The sequence below is a fragment of the Malurus melanocephalus genome, unplaced genomic scaffold (assembly GCF_030028575.1).
Source record: "Malurus melanocephalus ecotype Western Australia unplaced genomic scaffold, MMel_1.1 scaffold_143, whole genome shotgun sequence".
NCBI lineage: Eukaryota > Metazoa > Chordata > Aves > Passeriformes > Maluridae > Malurus > Malurus melanocephalus.
This window is the reverse complement of record NW_026623375.1, coordinates 1277674-1294390: the sequence shown is the minus strand read 5'-3', so window position 1 is coordinate 1294390 and position 16717 is coordinate 1277674. Positions and strand designations below refer to the sequence as shown.

The 16717-nt window shown below is 45.8% G+C and overlaps 1 protein-coding gene across 4 annotated transcripts in view; it reads left to right on the top strand.

Annotated features, from left to right (window-relative positions):
• Positions 1-606: 606 nt before the first annotated feature.
• The window catches only part of TSC2 (TSC complex subunit 2), a 30790-nt gene continuing 14679 nt past the window's right edge, over positions 607-16717 (top strand). For 2 of the 4 annotated variants that reach the window (XM_057371240.1, XM_057371238.1), the window contains exons 1-25: positions 607-765; positions 1304-1390; positions 1963-2073; positions 2675-2819; positions 2955-3072; positions 3486-3534; positions 3922-4047; positions 4365-4438; positions 4785-4911; positions 5542-5685; positions 5904-6041; positions 6240-6343; positions 7149-7230; positions 8049-8204; positions 8331-8447; positions 8947-9069; positions 9353-9459; positions 10202-10355; positions 11076-11198; positions 11501-11635; positions 12130-12319; positions 12689-12782; positions 13273-13375; positions 13566-13660; positions 16151-16282. In XM_057371240.1, the coding sequence (XP_057227223.1) occupies positions 628-765; positions 1304-1390; positions 1963-2073; positions 2675-2819; positions 2955-3072; positions 3486-3534; positions 3922-4047; positions 4365-4438; positions 4785-4911; positions 5542-5685; positions 5904-6041; positions 6240-6343; positions 7149-7230; positions 8049-8204; positions 8331-8447; positions 8947-9069; positions 9353-9459; positions 10202-10355; positions 11076-11198; positions 11501-11635; positions 12130-12319; positions 12689-12782; positions 13273-13375; positions 13566-13660; positions 16151-16282 (2972 nt within the window). In that variant the 5' untranslated portion in view covers positions 607-627. The remainder of the gene's footprint in view (positions 766-1303; positions 1391-1962; positions 2074-2674; positions 2820-2954; positions 3073-3485; positions 3535-3921; positions 4048-4364; positions 4439-4784; positions 4912-5541; positions 5686-5903; positions 6042-6239; positions 6344-7148; positions 7231-8048; positions 8205-8330; positions 8448-8946; positions 9070-9352; positions 9460-10201; positions 10356-11075; positions 11199-11500; positions 11636-12129; positions 12320-12688; positions 12783-13272; positions 13376-13565; positions 13661-16150; positions 16283-16717) is intronic. The other 2 variants (XM_057371239.1, XM_057371241.1) reach the window with 2 other exon arrangements.

Genomic DNA, 16717 nt, shown 5'->3' with positions numbered 1-16717 from the left:
TGTGGTGCATCTCCAGGAGCACCAGGGGTTGCCGTGCCCAGGGTGTAAGGAAGGCCATGTGGTGTTCATGAGGATTTAAGGGTGCTGGGGTTGTGCAAGCTCCTAGGACAGAGGTCCCCAAGGGACAGTGGGACGGGCAAGGAGAGACAGCTTCTGGAGGCTGTTGTAATGGCCATCCTTGTTCTTTCTCCATCTTTTTCTTGCTGTGGCAGCACTTGGGTGTTCCAACAACCAGATTTGTAATTCCTTCCTCACTTCCACATCAACAGCACAGCACAGTGTGCTTGGCCTTTGCTTTGGGAACAAGCATTCAGCTCACACCCTCCAAAAAGTGCGTGCATGTGGCTATRCCTCCAAAATCAGAGCTCCCAGGAAAGGGTGTCCCAAAGGCCCCACTTTCCCTGGGGAGCTGTGGGACGTGGGTGCTGAAGGCAGGAGCGGCATGAGCTCCTTGTGTTTCCTCAGTGTTTGGCTTCTCCCATGTTTGGAAGGGCTCCAGACACCCAARCTTTCTGGAAAAACCCCAGTGTGATGCTGTTACYGGTGTTTTCCWGCTGRAATATTMYCCTTKGGTYTCCCTGACCAGAACCCTGTTCTGTRTTTGCAGGGCCTCAGCACTTGGCAGCGATGGCAAAGCCTCAGAGCAAGGATTCTGGACTGAAGGAGAAGTTCAGAAACCTCCTGGGGCTGGGAACATCCCGGGGAAGTTCGAAGTCATCAGAGGGCAAGCAGACAGAGTTTATCATCACCGCAGAAATACTCAAGGTGTGAGAACTGAGTGGAGGGAAGGTGGGGGCAGAGCCTGGGGTACCTTAGCTGAGGGGATCAGGAGGGTTTGCTCCTTCTGCTGAGCCTTTTGTCACTCAGTTCCTCTCCATCAGTCCCTCTCCTGATCTCTCAACTCATTCTCTGGTGAATTGGATGTAAAGCTCACCTACTTTGCAGCTCCAGCATTTGAGTTACTCACTATTTGAATACTTTAGAGATACTTGTTATGTTGGGTTACAGGGTATTTCCCTCTTCCCTCTTTYTTTGTAGTCTGAGCTTGATGAAGTTTCTGTGGTGACAGTTTCCACAAGCTGGGAACTGKTTCTGTTTTATGAAAACCTTAAGGTTTTGTGGAAATTAAAATAATTGATTCCAGTAATTGGTACCACAAGTCTGTAAGCAGAATAGTTGGCACACAAGGAGGAAAATACAAAAAAAAAGGGTGAAGGAGACCAGAATTCCTTCTCCCCTTGGAGAAAGGGATAAGTGTTTCTGGTAAGATAAACTGTTAGCTTATTTCTCCATTTCTTTCCAGGAACTGAGCATAGAATGTGGATTGAGTAAYAGGATACGAGCAATTGGTCAAATTTGTGAAGTGGCAAAAACCAAAAAAATTGAAGAGGTGAGTTTCAAAGTGCTCAGTGAGTATTGGAAGGATGGAAACTGAAGCAGCAGGTCTTGAACTATCATAACAGACTCCTGTTGTTTAGAAAGCTTTTTAGCATGGATAATCCCAGAGGCTGCTTTGTGCTTTCCWGAGCTGTAAAGGGAAATTAGTTTGCCCAACCTGCTAGCATTGGAGCAGAGAGGATGGAGCTGATGGGCTTCCTGAAGGAGAATGCTGGGGAGTTTCAGGGCAGCTCATGGGAGATGATGTTAAGAAGGGTTTCCTTGTCTCCTTCTGGCTTGGTTTTGAACTCATCTTGTAGCTAGGTGAAGGTTTCTGTAAAATTTTCCCACTGCAGTAAGTGTGGGAATGAGGAATTCCAGTTTCTGGGGTGTGGGACTGGACTTGGTGCCTCCTGGGCTTGCTCTGAGTGTATGACCAGGTGGGTGAGTGTCCCTCAGAACAGAGAACTCCAGCCATGAAATCCCTGGGTCTTAATGATGAATTGCCATAATGAATTGTGCCCTGCTGGCTGGAGATGCCAGGATCAGCTGGGCTTTCCTGCCTGATGCTGTTTTTGCTCCCAGCACGCCGTGGAGGCTGTGTGGAAGGTGGTGGCCGACATGCTGCAGCCGGAGCGTCCMGCCGAGGCCAGGCACGCCGTGCTTCACCTGCTCAAGTCCATCGTCCAGGGACAGGTGACCACAAACCCACTGGGCAGGAAACACTGGCCTAAACTGGGCTTTGTGCATGGGGGRAAATGGGAAAAACACCGGGGGATTCTTCTCTGCAAATGCTCATATTTCTTGTTTTGRTTGTGCCTCATAAATGAGAAGAGGAAGTGCTTTAATTTAAGTCATGGTTTGACCTCGTAGCAAAACTTTTCATACAACTCATAGAAAGCTTTTCTGGTTTGGGGTAATGCTCTTGAAAAAGAGGAAATACTTYGGGTCAAGTTCAGCATAATTCAGCAAATTTTACGTGGTCTTTGCCCAGACCTTCTAGTCGTAGTTTGCAGCTGGTTTTGATGTTTCAGGTATGCAGGAGGTTCTGGGTGAGACACTTCTAGGCTGGCCAAGTTCAGCATACAAAGAATTCTTCAGATTTCCCAACGTGTTGCACAAACATCAGGCTGAATCAGCCCAAAGTTGTAGTTTTTAGTGTTCTGAGAGAGCAGGAGGGGATGCTTATGAAAAGTTGGCACTGATTCAATAAAAAAATAATTTCAAGCATAAAGATTACTGAGGTAGACCTTGATAATATCCAGGCCTTAACCACGCCCATTTTTTTTGTTTAAAGGGTGAGAGATTAGGGATCCTCAGAGCCCATTTTTTTAAGGTTATTAAGGACTATCCCTCCAATGAAGATTTGCATGAACGTCTTGAAGTGTTCAAGGCTCTGACAGAGAATGGACGATACATCACCTAYTTGGAGGAAGAGCTGGGTGAGTTTGTCCCTACCTCTCTTGAATTTGATGGGAATGTATCAAGGGAGAGACATCCAGTGGTAATAGGAAAAGGTAGTGATATAGTTCCTGAATAGAAGGCATATTGTAACAGAGTTTTTTTTTCTTCTTTAGCTGATTTTGTGCTACAGTGGATGGATGTTGGGTTGACTTCTGAGTTCCTCCTGGTTTTAGTGAACCTGGTGAAATTCAATAGCTGCTATCTGGAAGACTATGTAGCTGATATGGTCCAGTAAGTTGGGTTTTTTAACTCCTATGTGTTTATTCCTAGTAAATTACAAGAGAAAGTTGCAGATCAATATACATACATGTGAAATATTTTCACTCCCATTTGGATCTGTTTCATTCCAGGTCATACCTGACAAGTATTTCATTTTCAGTTCTTACAGTGCTCAGATCTGTTTTAATTTAATTAAATGTGCTTTTCCCATTCCATGTGCTGTTACCTTACTGGAGTCACGTTTAAGTTTCCCTTTATAAAAGGGGTTGCAGTGCTCAGTGTCCCTTGGGGCATCACCAGCATTGCCACAGGAAGGGGAATGAGGGGTTAAATAACATGGCAATTAACCTGGCTGTTKGGGCTCTTGTCATTTGCCTAAAATCATGTGAAGCAAACAATTGTAATTAAATGTTCTTTCTTAACAGCAAGATCTGCCTTTTGTGCATTCAGACTTCATCATCTGTGGACATAGAGGTCAGTGATCTGAGTTTCTTTTAGTGCTTCAGAATTCTTTGAAGTTCTTTGAAACTGTAACTTTACAAACAAAATCAGATCATCAGACTCTTGGTTTATTCTCATCTTTCAAGAGAGTGATGCAATATTATGTGATGCAATATTATTTGTAAACCTTTCAATCTCATACACCAATAATTTATTCCAAAGCAAACAGAGCATTAACCAATTTGATAAGTGAATCAACAATACTTTTTAAAATGAAAAAAAAACCCAAACCATCTTAATCCCATTTGACTTCCAGAAGATACCCTTAGTATCTTAGATACCCTTAGTGCCAGGTAAGTATTTGACCTGTTTGTTTCACAAGGAAGGTGTACAACCATTTTGTCTTTCCCTTTTCCATAGATTTCCTTGCAAGTGCTGGATGCAGTTGTTTGCTACAACTGCCTGCCCTCGGAGAACCTGCCTGTATTCATCATCACCCTGTGCCGGACCATCAACGTGAAGGAGCTCTGTGAGCCCTGCTGGAAGGTCAGAACCTCTCCTGGGTTTGGGCTGGGATGAATTCACTCYTGGTTGAAGTGTCAGACATGCCTGTGCACATCTGCCACCAATTTCAGCTTGCTTTTAAGAGTAAATTAAAAATTGTTTAAATCTTAAGGGATTAGCATGACTTGTGTCATGTCCAAAGGATTCTCCCCTGGTTTCAGCTGGTGTGACAGGTTTCTGTTCTGACATGGGAAAGGCAGGACACATCCATTTCCAGAGTCATGGCCAGTTAAATCTATATTTAGGCTGCTGAATGTTTGAACAATTTGGAGATTGAGGTGTTCTCTCTGAATTTGCAGCTCATGCGCAACCTTTTGGGAACTCACTTGGGACACAGTGCCATCTACAACATGTGCAGGATCATGGAAGACAGGTAAAGGAGGAGGATCTAACAAATCCAAGGAATTCAGTAAGGTCCCAGTGAGAAAGATGGGGAGTCACCCACCTCAATAGAACATGCTGAAGGTTCCGGTGCTTAAAAATAAATTTCCTTTCTAGTTACGCTGCTGAAGTGCTCATTTGGGRCATTTCAGAATTTAATTTCCCTCTGTTTAAAGTTATGGTGAATGATTTTCTGCTTTTCATGTTTGTCCATTGCTGTGCAAGGCCCTGATGTGTAACAGCTGGGAATTCCTGTTGGGACAGTGCATGTTCYTGTTGACTTTGTATGCTAAAATAATAGTGCCATGGTCTGAATCTTCCCTTCCCCCTGTGCTTAGATCCTACATGGCAGATGCAGCCCTGCTGAGAGGAGCTGTGTTCTTTGTTGGGATGGCTCTGTGGGGRGCTCATCGCCTCAATTCCCTGAGGAACTCCCCAACTTCAGTGCTGCCTTCATTCCTCAAGGTAGGCTGGAAGAGCTTTTTAATCACTTGGACAAACTTAGATCGAAAACGTGGCCCCCTGCACCAAAGGGATCTTTGTAGGGAGGATGAGAAGAAGACTGGGTGTGGGGTGAAGAAGGGAGAAACTGAAATAAGTGAAACAAGAGCATTTGTGTTTGTAGCTGAGGCCTCCTCCTCAAATATCTTTGGCCAGAAAAGCAAAGTCTGRATCCTTTCTAGCAAGTACCTGTGTTATGGGTACTGTAGCTTAAAAAATAAAACAAAAAGCAACAACTTTCACTCTTCACAGTGGGTGGTACAGAAAGTCAGGGATGGTGTCTTCAAGGACAGCCTCAGAGCTCTCAAAGTTTCCTCATCTGAATGCCTCAAGCAGGAATTACTGGCTTTAATTCCCTTGTTTCCATGTAGGATGGGGCTGTGTCTGCCATCTGAGCTCCAGCTGCTTGCAGCAGTGCAGAACTGCTCTTGAGAAAGTGGCTCCTTGCCGTGCCCTTTGTGTAGAGACTTGAATGGTTTTATCTCAGGCCTGCAGGCTGGTTTCCTAATTAACAAGGCGTGCTGCATGTGACTGGAGAGGGTTTCTGAGCACTGCTTCCCAAGTGCTCCCTGACTGAGGTGCTCTGCCCTCCAGGCCATGACCTGTCCCAACGCAGTCGTGTCCTACGAGATCGTTCTGTCCATCACACGGCTGATCAAGAAATATGGCAAGGAGCTGCAGGCTGTGACCTGGGATATCCTCCTGGACATCATGGAGAGACTGCTGCAGCAGCTGCAGGTGGGTGTTGGGCCTGCCTTGATGTGCTTTCAATCCAAAGGCTCTGCCATGAATTGTTTTGCAGATTGATCTGTTTGTGCACTGTGGGGAAGTTGAAGCTGAGAAAGGCTTAGCCCAGTTCTCATTGCTGTGGTTTGCTGAGTTTTCTGTTTGTATTTAAAATTAGCACTTTTTGGTAAGGTAGAAATCTTTCAGGAATTATTTTGTCTCTGTTTCAGACTCTGGAGAGCCAAGAACTGAAGTCCATAGTACATGATCTTTTGACCACAGTAGAAGAACTCTGTGACCAGAATGATTTTCATGGCTCTGAAGAGAGATTTTTTGAGTTGGTGGAAAGATGTGCTGACCAGAGACCAGTAAGGCTTTATTATTGGCCTCCTTTTGGGTCTGTTCTGTTACACTCCCAACTCTGAAAGTTGGGAGTCCTAAAATAGCAAATGGTTAAAAAATCCCAGCAAGGACTTCCAGGAGCCTTATTTCTGTGATGGGGTTGGGGAATGGATTTATTTTGTTTGCTTATACACTAAAAACATTTCTTGAACTTTCCCTAAAAGGAATCTTCTGTGCTAAACCTGATAACATACAGAGCTCAGTCCATCCACCCYGCCAAAGATGGCTGGATTCACAATCTGCAGCTCTTAATGGAGAGGTTCTTCAGGTAAAAAATCATAACTTTGGGAACTTCTTATGTTTAAGGAGCACTTTCAAGTGTTTCTTGCCACCTTTTCCTGTTGGATAATTTTGTTTTCTGAAGTTCTAACGTTCTGAAGTTCTAAGTTGGTAAATGGCTCTTGAGAAGTGTGGTACTCAGGACACATCACATGAAAGGATTTATTTAACAGAAGAAAAGCTTTCCACTGAGTTCTTTATGCTGCTGTTTTTTTCTTCTCTTTGTTTCCATTGAGTACTATTCCAATTAACTTAGGCAGTTGTGTTCCACTCCATAGCACTTTGTAGTTCTGACACCAAACAAGATTTTCCTGTTAAGCATTAGGATTGCATATGGTTATCCAGCATTCCAGTTATCTGCTTTTGAATTGGTGCTCCCTAAGGGATTGTGTGCTCTGAAACATCAACATAGAGCAATAACAAACTTCTGTCTCCTCTGTGAAATGCTGCCAAAGAGCAGCTCTTCCTCAGTGCCATGTGTTTGGTTTTAAATTTGCTCACCAGAGCACTTGTTCTTCTGACATGTGCTTCCTGGTTTGGATTGGAAATGGGAAAGCTACAATTACAGGTCTGCAGAAGGTGTAAAAGCTGAGTTAGGATTTGAATTTCCAGTTGTTCTTGAATCTGATTTCAGATGCAGAGACATTAAYTAAAGGCTCAGCTGATCTCTCACAGTTACTATTCCAACTCTGAAGAAGTTTCTTATCTTCCTTTGGTTTTACTTTTCTTTACTCAGTTCCCTAAATATCAACAACTCCGTTTTATTAATTTTGGATTTACTTTTTCCGTTTTAGGAACGAGAGCCGTAGTGCAGTTCGGATTAAAGTTCTGGATGTCCTGTCCTTTGTGCTGAGCATCAACAGACAGTTCTATGAGGTGTGTTGCCTGGGGATCCCAGGGGAGGCCTCAGTGCCTTTGGAGAGGCACATTTTCCTGGGGGCTTTGGGCAGTGGAGAATGCACAGCCCTGGGCTCTGAATCTTACCCACCCAGATCTCTTTCTTTGGGATGCTTGGAGGCGGATTTGCCATTATTTGTCCTTAGCTGGATACRGGGATGCACATCTTGCAGTGGGAGCTGCTGGGTTTTGAGGACATGTCTTGGCCTCTGTGTTTTAAGGCCATTCATTCCATGTCCATTTTGTTTTGGAAGAAGTGATAGTCAATATGAGAGATGCAAAGTTGATTTAAAAGCTTTGTAAAAGGTGAGGACTGGACATAATGAGCAGTGACTGGTTTTGGTGCTTGCAGTTTAATTGCTATCCAAGATGGAAACTCTGAGAGAGGAGTTAGGGAAGAGCTTTGGGGATGTGTTCAGCTCCTCAGGATGTGCCCAAAGTGTCAGAGGGCAGGAAGGGGCAGAGATGCTTCTTGGATTTGTCCAAGACTTGTGAAAAGACAAAACTGTTGGTGTTTCCTCTCTCAAAAAACAAAGGCTTAGGAATCCCTTCTCTGTTTGAGCCTGGGCTGTCAAATCTTTAGGACAGACAATACCCAAAGCATTGAAAAGTTCAGTAAAAGTCACAAATATCTGGAGGCCTGGGAGACAGAAATACCTATTGGATGGAAGAGGAAATCAAGGAATGAAACAGTTGAGAAACAAACCTGGTRTCATAATGGCTGAGTTCTTTTGTTTGAAATTCTTTAATGTGCTGACTGAGCATCTGACAGCTTAGGAAGGTCTGTCTTCTTGCAGGAAGAGCTGATAAACCTGGTGGTGATCTCCCAGCTGGCTCACATCCCAGAGGATAAAGACCATCAGGTCCGAAAATTGGCCACTCAGCTGCTGGTGGACCTGGCTGAGGGCTGCAACACYCATCACTTCAACAGCCTGCTGGATATCATAGAGAAGGTGAATACCTGGCAGGGCCGGCAGCTTCTGCAGCAGGGACAACTTCCTGAGGGCTTTTCCTCACCTTCCAGGATGGAAATATAGAGAAGGTGTRTTTACACCATGTGCTGCTTTTCTCTTTCAAAGGTGGCTGCACATTCTCTGTCTTCTCCTTCTGAACTGGAGGAGAGGGACTTGCTGTCATATTCAGCTTCTCTGGAGGATGTCAAGACAGCTGTGCTTGGGCTCCTGATAATTCTTCAGGTAAATGCTGCAAAGAATTAAACACAGACTGTTCATRATACTCTTCTGCTGGACTTGGCTTTTTAGATAATTCTTCTCCCACTAGTAAATATTCTGACTTTTGTTTAACTACTCAATATTATAACTCTTGTTTTGCTCATTTGCTTTTGGGCACCATAGGACTGTTTATGAAATGTTTTATTTTCTCAATTCCCATTATACAACGTGGATAAGCACATTTTCCTGTGTGGAGGGAGGATGTGGCCATAAATTGGCAGAAAGGAGGAGTTCATAACCTTGAATAGATTTAATAGATGTGCTGTGTATTGGGCAGTGTGTCCTGGGCTGTGGTGAAGTTGTAAGAGCAGACAGAGCTGCTCTGGAGTTTTTGCAGAGGTTCCTTTCAGAGCCTGTCCATGTTGCACAGAGGACCAAGATTTTGCTGCATTTCTGGAACTGCAGAGCAGCCCCAGGTTTGTGACAGGATCCCTGGGGCTGGGCTGTGTTTCTGTGCCTGCAGACCAAGCTGTACAGTTTGCCCTCCAGCCACGCCACTCGCGTGTACGAGATGCTGATCCAGCACGTGCAGCGCCACTACCTGTACTCCTACAGCCTTCCTGTGGCCAGCAGCATCCGACTGCAGGTAGGAGCAGCCCCCTGCTCTCCCAGGGCCTCAGCTGCACMGTCCTCTGGAATTTTTGTGTGGCAGCTGGGGACTGGGTGCTCYAGAGCTTGCAAGAAGTAGAATGAAATGTTTGTTGGCTCATATATAAATGCAGTGTGACACCAGAAGTSATGCCTCCYGCAGAACAAGCCATGGCATCTCTTAAAAATCCCTTTATACTTGGAAAATTATTCCATGGATGGGTGGGGGAGTATTCCACTGGCTTGGGGTTGGAGTGACTCCAGTGTCTTCCCTGTTTCAGGTGTTTGATTTCCTGCTGATGCTCCGAGCTGACTCCCTGCACCGCCTTGGCCTTTCCAACAAGGATGGAGCAGTGAGGTTCAGCCCCTACTGCCTCTGTGATTTTGTGTAGGTTTCTCATTGTGTTAAGCAAAAGAATCACAGGATGTTTTGGGTTGGAAGGGACCTTAAAGCTCATCCAGTTCCACCCCTGCCATGGATTTTCCACTATCCCAAGCTGCTCCAAGCCCTGTCCAGCCTGGCCTTGGATACTTCTTAATTTATTTTTTATTTTCAAAAAGCTGTTTTCCAAATGAAATTGTATTCTTGCTGAGCTTAATGTTCCATCAATAGCAATCTGCAGCTTTCCTAAATGTTCCAAATCCTAGACCAGTCTGCAGTTACAGTTTAGGATTGTCTGAACCAGTAACTCATTGGTTAATTGTTCTTGCAAATCACTTACCTGCAGAGCTCTCAATCTCAGACATGAAATTTAAGTTCCTGCTCACAAAACTTCCCCCAAAAAATTGCTGTTTCTTGCCTCAGACCAGTTTCACATTGRGTTTTGATTCAATGATTTGTATGAATCTGGATATTTTTAATTTTATAGCTTGTCTAAAGTTCTTTGTGTAACATGCCCCAAAAGTTACCTTTCTAAATTTGCTGCAGATAGAAAAATTGATAGAAAAATCCTTCACTTAACCAAACTGGCTCATTGCTATTTGTCTGCTGGGCAATCCTGTGCTTTTTTAAATTAAAATGCAAATTATATTTTTCAGTCTTTTAGCTGGCTCCCAGACAGGGTAGTGCTGTAGGTTACAAGAACAGGCTGTAAAAATGACACGTATTTTTCTCCCTTTCTGTRTTGTAGAGAGGCAGAGAAAAGGGCTTCTGAGAAAAAGCCCCCAGGCACCCTCTCCCCACCTTCAGGCAGCCCCAGTGTGCCTTCCCAAGGTGCCACCATCCGGGTGGGACACCTGCCCTACTCTATGGTCTTTGGGGTCCTCCTGCAGTGTTTGAAGCAGGTATGTCCACTCCTGGTGTCTTTCTGTCCACTCCTGGCATCTTTCTGTCCACTCCTGGCACCAGCTGCCTGGGGAATTCCAGCCCAGAGTGCCTAAAAAAGGCCTGAAAAGCAATTCCTGCTCCTTGCTGCTCAGAATCTGGGTGTGATTGTGCAGCTTCACAACCACCAGTGGGAGCAGCAGTCCAGCTCTTCAGAAGAGAAGCACAGCTTTCATTTCACTGCTTCAGAGCAGGCAAGGGCAAAAACTGCTTGTTGARCAAGATCCAATAAATCATCCTGATTCTGAAAGGGCACTTGAAATTAAAACCTCTCCCACTGCGAGTTGGTGAGGTGTTTTGAGAATTYGTGGATGTTTCATCACCAATAAACTGTAAATATCAATTGTTCCTGAATGTGGCATTGGACACAGCTCTGTGCTGAGGGCTTAGCTTGCTCTGGGAATTAATTGATGCTGGTGCTTAGGAGAATTGAATTCTGGCTGTCAGATCTCAATGTAATTTCTCTTCCAGTATATGGTGCCAATATTGCACCTAGAGCTGGGTGGCAGACAGGGAGAGACTTGTGACAGCTAAGTGCCACTTCTTTTTTTGTATCAGCCATGGCAAGACCTGCATCTGCCTAGGAAATGACACGTTGTCTGCAATTTGATTGATCTGACTTCCAAACTGAAGTGAAATTGCGCAAAAATTTTCAGCCTTAACATTTTGTRTCTTTGCAGGAGACAGACTGGAAGGTGTTGAAGTTGGTTCTCAACAAATTACCAGAATCCCTCCGCTATAAAGTGCTATTTTTAACCTCTCCTTGCAACATCGACCTCCTGGCCTCTGCACTGAGCTACATGGTAATGYCACTGAGGCGCAGTCTGCAGCTCCTTGGCTTGCTTGGGAATTGCTTAGAGGAGTTTTTTGAGTGGTATTTTTTTGTCTTCAGATGAATATTTTAAAGACTAGCGGGCTGGTTGTCARTCCTCACTCACCCTCTCTTTTGCGAGGGTTGTTTTAGGTACAGAATAGGTAATAATGAGTATTCTTCATGTATGTATATGAATATATATATATCTCCAGCTCAAGGGGAGCTGTAGCAGTGCCTTCTGCTGGGTGTTTTAGTGAGAGRTGCCCTGACTTTTGCTGTGTGCTGTGTCAGCTCACAGACAAGAAGACCACGGACAGGCTCCACGGGACCCCCGAAGGCTTTTCCCGCACAGATCTGCACCTGGCTGTGGTTCCTGTGCTGACAGCACTGATATCTTACCATAATTACCTGGACAAAGCCAAACAGGTAGGAGGGAAACAGGAGGCTGTAGGCAGGGCAGAGCCTGTAGAGCATTTTTTAGCCTGTGAGCTGACTGGGAGACAACAGTGCAAGGTACCAGTGCCCTTTGCTGTTAGGAAAAACTGTGTTTGCTGGATTCGGGGTGAAAAAACACTTTGCTAACTCCATGCGGGATTAACCGTGGATTCACTCCTCATCTGTCCCCCTCACAGATCCCTGAGTGACTTTACYCTCTGCAGTAAGACCCTTATAAACAAAAWAWTTCTGGTAAATCAGAAACTTTAATRTTAAAGTCTCAACTCCCTCCTTGATTCAAGACCCTCTGATAAGATTTTGGCCTGGAATATCTGCAGCCTAATTTAAGCCTCAGTGTTAACATTCAGGTGTGTCACACAGGCCTTGCAGGGGGGATACCTTGCAGGGAGTGCTGCCTGGGGTGAGGAGGTGGTTCCTCAGGGCTGTTGGTGCCTGTGTGATGGGTGTTTCTCTTGCTGTCCCAGCGGGAGATCGTGTACTGCCTGGAGCACGGGCTCATCTACCGCTGCGCCAACCAGTGCGTGGTGGCACTCTCAGTCTGCAGCGTGGAGATGCCTGACATCATCATCAAGGCACTGCCCGTCCTCATTGTCAAGTTAACCCACATTTCTGCCACAGCCAACATGGCAATTCCTCTCCTAGAGTTCTTGTCAAGTAAGTTGTGATGCTCTTCTTTTCTGTGTTTTTTGTCTGGAATATGGGGGGTTTTGGTTGTGTTGGTCATATGCAATGCATTGTGATGCCTTTGGTCCATACTCAGGTTATAAATGTTTGATCACGTCATTTGTTAGTAGTTTTCTGTATAAAGCTCTTGCACTGAAGAGAGAAACAWGCTCTGTAGTGCAGCCATGTGGAAATAGGAGCTGCTTTCTCCTCCTTGTATGACCTTATACTGTGATTTTAACTTCCATGTCACTTATAATTTATAATAACAAAAAAACCCCAGAGATTAGACTGAATTAGACTGTTGAACAGTTGTGTTGAGGCCTCACCTGTGGTTGTGGTGTTGTTGGACTGTTGCAGCTCTGGCCAGGCTGCCTCACCTGTACCGGAACTTCGCGGCAGAGCAGTACGCCAGCGTCTTTGCAATCTCCCTGCCCTACACAAACCCCTCCAAGTAAGGCYACAGCAAATGTGCTTCTCTCTCAGCTGTGGAATTGAGAGCATGGAAACCCTTTTTTCTGGCTCAAGGTTATTTATAGGATGTTGCTCATTGTGATGGCTGCAGGCTTTTCCTGAAGAAGGGATGTTTCTTCGCTGGGAGGGTGGGGAGGCCCTGACAGAGGGTGCCCAGAGAAGCTGTGGCTGCCTCTGGATCCCTGGGAGTGTCCAAGGCCAGGTTGGATGGGGCTTGGAGCACCCTGGGATAGTGGAAGGTGTCCCTGGGGGTGGAACTGGATGAGTTTAAGGTCTCTTCCAGCCCAAACCATTCTGTAATTCTATTATATGATTCTATGACATTGTCACCCTGGACAAAATCCCTGTTTTTATTGAGCAGAACTTTTGAGGGTTTCTTTTTTCTTTACACTTAGAGTAGGTAAAGGAGCAGTTCTGTTTCTCAGACTGAGCTGGGCACACTGAGCTGTGGGGTTTCTCTGCCATTGCAGGTTTAACCAGTACATCGTTTGCCTGGCCCACCACGTGATTGCCATGTGGTTCATCCGCTGTCGCCTCCCCTTCCGCAAGGACTTTGTCCCCTACATCACCAAGGTAATGGCACTGCTCAATCCAACAGCCACACGAGAAAGGACAGCTTAAAAACTGATGCGAGAACTTCAGAGTTTTCTGTTTCTGGAGCTAGACAAATTCTGTTTTTCTTGTCAGCATCTCTGTGCGCTCTTATGGTCGCAGGCTCTCAGCTGCACATTGCTCACATTGTCACCTCTTGTCCCCACGGCAGGGCCTGCGTTCCAATGTCCTCCTGTCCTTCGATGACACCCCAGAGAAGGACAGCTTCAGGGCCCGTAGCACCAGCCTGAACGAGAGGCCAAAGAGGTAAATTCTGTTTGAGCCCAGCAGTGTTGGTGTTCCCTGGTCCCCTCACACCCTTCCCTGTGTTCCCTGGCAGGAGGCTGCGTGCAGTGAGCCCAGATCTGGCAGTGCAGTAAGCAAGCAAAGTAAACCTCTTTAGGCCAGAGACAGCTGAGGCTGCTGAGGAGCTGGGATCCAGCCAGGCTGGGGCAGCTGGGGCAGCACTGCCTGTCCTGCAGGCCTGGGCAGGGAGTGTGGACCTTTTTGGTGTTCATTCTCAAAAATCCACTGTTCTGTCAGGTCAGGTRTGTCAGTACAATGTTACCAGAGGTAACAGGGAAGGGTAACARCAGAAGGAACAGAATCTCATGTTCGTATGGATTGTGTGAACTCCTTTTGATGATTGATCTGTAACAAGTGATTTTTCAGATGATTGCCAGAGAAATGGTTATGATCAATGACCTGGATAAATTAGAGGGCYAGTACTGTGTTTTTCCATGGTGTTCCCAGTCAGGTCAGTGCACTGGCTGGCACACAGCTGCCTTCTGTCTGTCTGGATGTCCTGAGCCCTTTTTTTTTTGCAATCTTGAAGTCATCATGTTGATTTTAAGCAAAGCCTTCAGAAGTCAGAGAGTATCTTGCCAGCAATCTTTCAAAATAACATTTGCCAGGAGGGGAAGATATTCCTTGGAAGGCATTCAGGGTTTCTCCAATGCCCTGTTACCTGCAGGGATTGCCTAAATGGGTTCACTTAACTTGCTTCAGTGTTGTGAGCAGTGAGCACATGGTGGCATCTGAGCCCTGGGGAAAGTGCCTCTACTTCACCTGCAAGGCTCCAGCAGAGTCTTGCAATGAAGAAACACCATCCCTGCCCCAATGCTGCAGCTGTAAACCCTGTGTTGTGTTTTGTCTCTCCCATCTCCTCTTCTTTCATCCAGAAGCTTGGAAGAGAAGCCTTTTGACACTCATCTCTCCAATTAGAATTCCAACTAATCTTTATTTTTTTCTTTTTTTCCCCTAAAAAAAACCTGTTAAATTCTACCTGGTTGGAATACTACTGTATCTAAAGGCTTTTGCTGGATCACTTTCCATAGAAATTTCTGTTGAGGAGTGTGGCTGTACTCAGGCAGTGCCCAAAGGCCTGGAATGGCCAGATGCCATTGCCTCTGGGTCTGGCTGGACTTGGATTCTGGCCAGGGCAGAGAAGAAGGGCCTAGAGCAGATAACCAGTTTCCTTGCCTAAGAAGCTTCTGTGCTTAGTTTTCTCTCCTTAAGTCCAAAGAATGTTTCCCTGCCATAGCTGAGGTGCTGGGTRTCCCGAGGGATCATGATCCCAACAGTTCCCAGGGTTGCTGGATGTCCTGATGTTGATGTAGGTGATGATCCCTGAGCATGAGCCTGTGCTCTCTGCAGCATTTGTGGCCACAAGTGATCTATGAGAGGCTGTTGGGAGAGGGACAAAGAAATTCTGATCCCTCCAGGTGGCAATCTGAGATGAAAGAACTCGCTGAGAGGAGGATGGTAAATAAATTGTGTTTAGAAAGAGCCAGAAGGGTTAAATTAGTRCCTGCATTTTATACACAGTGATGGGAGCTGCTGGAACAACTGTTCTGCCCAAATTAGTCCCGAGCCTGGCGTGCATCTCCGTGACTAATTAAAGGGCCTCTTGGATCTTAATTGCTGTCACCTCCCACGTGTGCTTGGCACTTGACAGTGTGAACAGTAATTTCCTTTCTGTGCCAGTTCCGAGTCAGGGAGGTGACCTGGGGCACTGAGCTGTGGTCACTGTGGTGGCACAGGAGTGTCCCCAGCCAGCACAGCCAGGGGGTGTTTGCTGGCTCTGCAGCCTGGGGAGGGTCTGCAGCAGAGGGGCTCCGTGTCCCCAGTGCCTCAAGCTGAGCTTAAAACACCCAGGGCCTCCCAGAGGTGCCCCTGTGGTTGGAGAAAAAGCTCAGACTTGTCCCCACTAAGCCTGGCCTGAGAAGGATGATGTGGTCCCTGTGTCTTACTAAAAACCACTGCCACCTGGTCCAGGTAAAGCACAGATCCTAAAGAAAACTTTTAGAATCTGTGGAAGCCCTCAGGTGTCGAGTGACGGTGAATTGAAGCAGCACAAGAGGGGGGTTGAACTGCACAAAACTCCTCAGCCTTGAGGAATTTGTGTCCAGGCAGCCCTCAGGTGTCCTTGCCTTTGCTGAACAGCACAGTATTCCAACTCTCATTTCAACCAGTTTTTTTCTTTTAACTTGTACTAATTTCATTTGTTTTGTAGCGCATTTAAAATCTTGKTTTCAAAATGTGGTTTGTCTTTTTAATGCTTTCAGCTCTGCTTGTTTGTACGTTTTAATTTTTTTTGTTTCCYTTTTTTTTTYCTTTTTGGCATTTATTTTATTTTCCATCACCCTCCGGGATCCCCCAATATTGACCCTGTGACTGTGACCTTTCAACCTACATCCCTACAATGGTTTCCTCCCTTCTGTGACCTCTTTTGGGGCTTGGTGCTTCTCCACATAGTAGTTTAAGACTAGCCAAAAATGCAAAGCAAGGCTTGAATAACTCTCCTCCAGTGAAAGAGCTGAAAGAACCCTCTGCAGTTGATGCCTTCCGATCCCGCAGCATCAGTGTGTCTGAACATGTGGTCCGCAGGTAGAGGCACTTTGAATGGGGGCAATCCAAGAGCAACTCGGCCCTTGGAGGTGGTACTGCAAGGGTGGGTGGAAGCAGGGTGGATTTGCATGTGGGATGCTTGCATGACTTGGTTATCCCATCAAAAACCGGCCTCAGCTACAGGTGAAGATTTTGGGAAAGCGTACCGAAGCTTCCCAATGCCGGGCATTGGGCTGTCACGTCACACCYTGGGTGTCTGTGGTCACTTTGCCACGTTCTCTGATGCTTTAGCAATGAAAAATTCTGTTTTCAAAGTAAAGGTGGTGAAAGGGGGAAAAAACTCACAAACAAAAAAACCCATGCACAAATAAAAAGGAAAAATGTTGCATTCTGTACAAGTGAGAATCCTGAGTACAACTCAATAAACTCAATCCTTCCAAGCAGGGACTTGCACCAGGAGAGGCTTTGGAAGCT